General features: G+C 46.6%; 1 protein-coding gene across 1 annotated transcript in view; it reads right to left on the bottom strand.

Moving 5' to 3' along the window:
• Positions 1 to 832: 832 nt before the first annotated feature.
• The window catches only part of ADAMTS12 (ADAM metallopeptidase with thrombospondin type 1 motif 12), a 409046-nt gene continuing 403525 nt past the window's right edge, over positions 833 to 6353 (bottom strand). The window contains exon 24 of the mRNA XM_007466839.1: positions 833 to 1011. Within this exon, the coding sequence (XP_007466901.1) occupies positions 833 to 1011 (179 nt within the window). The remainder of the gene's footprint in view (positions 1012 to 6353) is intronic.

Here is a 6353-nt window from a genome sequence, read left to right as displayed (position 1 = left end):
GTGGGAAGAATGAAAAGCCCATGTTCTTCTCTTCCTTATACTAGCAAGAAATTGATTTCTGCTGATTTGCTTTTTAAGAGTTTTCATAGAAATTATCCTTAAGTCAGAAATGTCTTCTGTATAACTAACCTAAATCCCTTAGGTTCACTAAAGCCCTACAGTTCCTGCCCATGGCCTCTTTTTCTAGTGTCTCCAGGAAGGAATGGGAGCCCAAACAGCCCAGATGAAGAGTCCATAGGGATTAGGGACAGACTGAGGATGAAGCCAGCACTTTCTCTTCCTGCCCCAGTTGAACAGGGGGTGAAGAAAGCAGTCCCCTGCCTGGATGAATTACAAGAATGTTCCTGAAAGCTCTCCCATGACATTTTAAACAGCAGCTGCCCCAAGTAGGGAGACAGAAAAAAGGGTGATTTCACCAAGGTAAATTAACAAGATTATTTGTTCCCTGGATAAGTGTGGCTCTGTTTCCTGATACTCTTGAGGTAGTCTGGGAAAAAATCTGGTCTCTCTGTTTTTATCTTTAAGGGAGGAACAAAAGACATCATTTCACAGACTTGCCCACCTTGGCCCCTTTCCCACGAGCTGATCTCACGAAAGGCCCGATTCTCCTGGATACCTCACCTGCCTATCAGGGAACGGTGAGTATTGCAGTCCCATGTCTCCTATGAGGGACGTTTTGTGGCTAAAGAACAGTGGGCTTTGTTTAGTTATGAGCCAAAGTTGAACCTGAAATACACAGAGTAAAACCGCAATGAAGTGGTCCCTGGGCCTAGAACATGTCACGGTCAGCAGGCTGCTGCAGTCTGTAGTGGAGGGTGGCTTTCTTCTGGACTTAGGGTGCTCTGGGGTTTTTGAGTGGCTGTCGCTTTCTTGGCCTTTGGGTGTGGGCGATGTGTGTCTGGGAACATGAGAGGCAGCACTGAGCCCTCACGGTGGGCACAGAACATTTCTTCATGGTTTTTAGTGTCTGGCAGAAACTGGCTGATAACTTGTCCTTGGTGCAAAGTAAATCTGTGGGAGGAGAAAAAAAATGGGAAAAAAACAAAGATTATCCTTTTGTAAGTGAATAAGTGCGACTTCTATTAATGGAAGACTTTATGTGTCTACTGAGAAAGGCTCCATAACAATTCATAATGGTTGACATCCACTGACATTCACTCCTGTGTAGCAATATTATACATTCCCACCCTTGCCACGGCCACCCGGTGGTGAATACTTCCCCACTCCTGGACTTTGGGTTCAGCCCTCTGACTTGCTTTGGACAATGGGATGTTAGTGGACATGATCCCTGCAGTGCCTTGGAATGTGAGGGAGGATGAGGCTGCCCTGATGAGCTTCTGCCATCACCGTTAGAAGACTCTGGCTCATGCAGCCACTGGACCAAGAAGGATGAGACACATGGAGCAGACCTAGACCCAACCTACAGCTTGCAGCCGAGGCCAACCACAGGCAAGCTAGATCAGCTGAACTTGAGCTGAGCAAAAAATTCACGCTTGTAGTTTTAAAGCACTGAGTTTAGAAGTGGCTTGTTATGCAGGATTGTTATGCAATAGTTGAATGCAATATTTTACTTGCATCGCTTCATTTACTTGCATCACATAGTTACAGCAGTAACTATCAGGTAAATACAACTGTTCTTTCCATTTTACAAAAGGAGACGTAAAGCCTACAGAAGTTTAAGAACTTGCACAATGTTATCCAGCTGATAAATGGCACAGTCAGATCTGAACATGGGCAGTTTTGACTCTAGCTCATGCTTTTTTTATCAATCATATCATCCAGAGCACCAAGCAGTCACCCCGTCAGCCAACTAACCAATGCTTCCTGAGCAAAGGATATAGATATATAAAATGTGGTCACTGCCCTCCAGAAATGTACCATGTAGATGAAGGCATAAGACATGCACAAATAATTCCCAGGGTAAGGATACAATCAGTTACTTGGGTGCTAATCCTTGTTCTACCCTAACTCTGGGCAAGTAAGTTACTGAATTATTTTGGCCCTCCTTTCCTCATATATGAAACAGGGAATTGGACTAGATTTCTCAGGGACCACCCTTGCATATTCTATGGGTGGTACTCAGACTGCACTGGCCCATGTACTCCTGGTCTGAAAGGAATTCAGTAAGGCCCCAATAACACATTTTTCTTTTATAAAGTGAAATTGTTTCAAACTTTGCTTCAGTGCCTCTCAGAGCTCTGGTTGATCTTCTTTCTCCATTACAGAAAAGATTTGAACAGTCCTAAAGAAAAGCTTTTCCCCAAACAGGCTGCTATCCTTTGCAAATGGAACTGTCAGTAAAAGTAGAGATTGTGGTAGTATTCTCTTTACCCAAATCTGTGACAGTATTTTTGCCTCTCTATGCATTTTTCACCTTCAGGTCATGAAGGCAAAAAAATGCTTTTTCTCTTCTCAGAACTCATCATTTCCTTGACTGTGCCTTGTTTTTTCATGAATAAATGTCTTCTGTTAGCTGTCAGAATGCCATTTGGTTTGCAAGTGTTAAGTGCACTTGGGAGTAGGTAACATATAACGCTCCTAGAACCCAAAACCTCTTCATTGCTGATTATTTTCTTCTTCAGGCCTCTTCCTAAACATTTCATAAAAATCAGTGCCCTCTAATCCCCCAGGAAACTTCTGTACATGACCTGACATTTCAGAAAGAGTACATATTTCTCCCAAGTATTCCTACTGTGGAATAGAAATCTGAGCTCTTCATCTCCCACGTGCCCACCAGAGCAGCAGGTGTTCTCCATGGGGCTTGGGCTGTGCATCGTGTAGGCTGCTGTTCAGAACAAGACAGGGCTTCCTCCCTAGGCCTCTGGCATTGAGGCAGGGCCCAGCATGGAAGCCTAGGCATCATAGGGCTGCTCTGATTTCTTAGCCAGCCTCTCCTAAATTCCTTATGGATGGTGGACGGGGAAGGTGCATCTTGGGTAGCTCTTTGCCCCACATTCTCCCTGCCATGAGTATGTGAGTGCTATGGGGCTACTATAAGAAAAGAAGACAGAGGAAGTATGAAAGCTTAGCTTCCATTCCTTCTCTCCACAAAGCTTCTTTTGGCCACGTTGGACCACATGGATCCCTTCTGTCCCAATCTCCAAACTTGTATTATTATTGTTAACATTTGCTCAAACATGGCACTATGTTCTATCTTGAACTGTTCTGTAAATGGCGTTGAGCCTTTTCTGCTAAAGGCCGAAGTGTGTCCTCTCTCTAGGGTGTCTACCATTCTAAAAAGGCCTCTTAGAGGACCCCAAAGTCTTTAACTTCGTTCTGGGTTGAATTGGATCCTCCAAAGTTTAAGTATTCCCCCAAAGTTGAAGTCATAACCATTGGTACCTGTGAATGTGACGTTATTTGGAAATATTTCCTTGCAGATGTAATTATGATGTAAATTAAGATGACTTAATTAACATGACTGTGTCCTTATAGAGAGAGAAGAGATAGACACACGCAGTAAAGAGAAAGCCATGTGACAACACAGACACACAGAGGAAGATGGCCATGTGACGATGGGGGCCGAGATTGGAGTTATGCAGCTACAAGCCAAGGAAAGCCGGTGACTACCAGAAGCTAAGAGACAGAGAGCATGGCCCTACCAAGAACCGTGGTTTTTGGACTTCTTGCCTCCAGAACTGTGAGCCTAAATTTCTGTTGTTTTAACAACACAGATACAATTTCTTAAGCACTTACCACACACTAGGCAATGTGCTTGGCATATACTATCTCATTTGATCTTCATATAAATTTACTTATACCTATTGTTCTGCCTTTAATACTGAAGTTCCACAGAGGCTTAATAACTGGCCCAGTGTCTCATAGCTGGAACACAGATGGTGGTGCTGGAATCTGAATGCTGCCTCAGTGCCTCTAAAGCACTGCCACCAAGAAAATGAATCTTTTGTGCTGGTTATGGGGAAGGAGGGGCCCACATGGACAGGTCTTCCCTGACCAGAGCAGCTTCATTTGTTCTTCATTTGTTCAACCAAGGGCCCCCACTTGTCAGGTCAACATCTACGTGACTGAAAGAGGCTCAACCAAGCCTGGTGTCCTTGCCTGATCTTGGGAACCACTGGATCACGAGCCCAGCTTTTCAACGGTCCTCAGAGCCCTGGGAACATGTGAGTCCTGGAATCCTCCTGTTTAAAAGTGAGAAACTGGAAGGAAGAGTGGAGGATACCGGTGACCTATATTGCGAGCCTGTGTTCCACACCTATGTTTAGCAGCTCATTTAGACAATGACTGGGAGCCCAACATCACGGCAAGCAGGGCTTAATTGCACCAGTTCTCGTTATTATTGTGAAACAATGAAGGCTGCTGTGTTCATCAGCCAACTGGATCCCAGCTGAAGCACACAATGCTTATAATTGGGGGCAACTTAGAGAGGACATCCCAATTTGCCTATGCCTCCTGTTTAATAGAAATCATACTTGGAAATGTAAAGGGACAGTCATAAGCTTGTTCCTCTGCTGTCTTGAAGGAATAATATTTTGCCCACAAAAGTTGGAAAATAATTTCAATGTTGTTGGCAAATACAGTGTCTGTAAGACTGGGTTTCATGAGGCCAGGGAATGTGTCAGACTCATTTCTGTGTCCTCAGTTTTTAGTACTTGCCTGAGACATATCTTGTGATCAGTAATATTTGCTGAATAAATGAAAGTTCTGTTCAACTGGAAGAATATCTATCTTTCAGTAGGAAGATGCTAAGCTCACCTCTGCCCACAGGCACACCAAAATTACAACTATTTACAGAGCAACTATTGATGCGAAAGATTGGAAGACTGGAAGAAAAGCTCTTCTACGACTAAAAATATAAAGAAGGAACCACAACACGACAGGTAGGAGGGATGGAGATGTGGTATAGTCAGGACCCATACCCCTGGGTGGGTGAACCACAAATGGGAGAATAATTACAGAGGTTCTCCACGAGCGAGGGCCTTGAGCTCCACATCATGCTCCCAAGCCCAGTGGTCCTGCACTGAGAATATGAGCCCCCAGAACATTTAGCGTAAAGGTCAGTAGGGCTTAATCAGGAGATCCAGGGGCTATGGGGAATAGAGACTCCACTCCTAAAGGGCACACACAAAATCTTACAGGACCCAGCGCAGAAGCAGTAATTTGAAAGGAGCCTGGGTCAGACCCACCTGCTGATCCTGGAGAGGCTCCTGCAGAGACAAGAGGCAACTAGAGCTCACCCTGGGGAACAGACACTGGTGACAGCTGTTTTGGGAAGCTCGTTCTACCACGAGGACACTGGTGCTGGCAAGCACCATTTTGGAATCCTCCCTCCAACACTAGGACCAGGCTCCACCCACCAGTCTGTCAGCACCAGTACTGGGATGCCTCAAGCCGAGCAACTAGCTGGGTGGAGACACAGTCCCACCCACCAGCAGCCCTGCTGCCTTAAAACCCCTTGAGCTGCTTTGGGACCTGGCCCTGTCCACCAGAGGGCCTAGGGCCCAGCCCTGTGTGTGCTGAGACTAGCCTCAGGTCTCCCGGGCCCTGGAGCCAGAGACTCTGGCTCCATCCACCAGTGGGCAGACACCAGCTCCAGGACCCTCAGGGCCCTGCAGCCAGAAGTCTGAAGACCAAGTTTCACCCACCAGTGGGTAGACACAAGCCCCAGGACTACTGCAGCTTGCCATGTCAGTACCCCCTGGGCCTGACCATCAGCAGGCTAACATCTGCTCTGAGACACCTTGAGTCCCTCAGCCAGTAGTCCCAGGATCTGGCCCCACCTACCAGTGGGGTGACACCAGCTCCGAGACACCTTGTATCTCTCACCAGCAGGCCAGCACCAGCTTTGGGACACCCTGAAACTCACAGCCAGCCATGTCAGGAACCGGCTCTGCAGTCACCCACTCCAGAACCCAGCTCTGCCTACAAGCCAGCCAGGACTACCCAGGGGAATCCCGGGACTCTGCAGCCAGCTATCTCATGCCCTGCCCTGCCCCACCAACTAGCAGTCTCCACACAAGGCAGAGCCTCACGCCAACCTAATAGGAAGCCAGCCACACCTACCAGACTACCCACCAGTAGTCAGCTCATCACAAAAAGAAGGACCCATGCAGCCCATGTAGGGGGCACCCCTATAGCATATAGCTCTGGTGACCAGAGGGGAGTATGCTGCTGGGACACACAGGATGTCTCCTACAAAAGGCCACTTCTCCGGGGTGAGAAAACATAATCAACCTGCCAAATACATCAAAATAAAAACAGCAAATTAGGGAAAATGAGGCAACAGGGGAATAGATCTCAAATGAAGGAATAAAATAAAACCCCAGAAGAACTAACTGAACTGAAGATTGGCAACCTATCCAATAAAGAGTTCAAGGTAATGATTGTAAAGA

This window comes from Lipotes vexillifer, unplaced genomic scaffold (genome assembly GCF_000442215.2).
Source record: "Lipotes vexillifer unplaced genomic scaffold, Lipotes_vexillifer_v1.1 scaffold647, whole genome shotgun sequence".
Lineage (NCBI taxonomy): Eukaryota > Metazoa > Chordata > Mammalia > Artiodactyla > Lipotidae > Lipotes > Lipotes vexillifer.
Note: the sequence above shows the minus strand (reverse complement) of the source record. Positions and strands in the feature narration are given on the sequence as shown.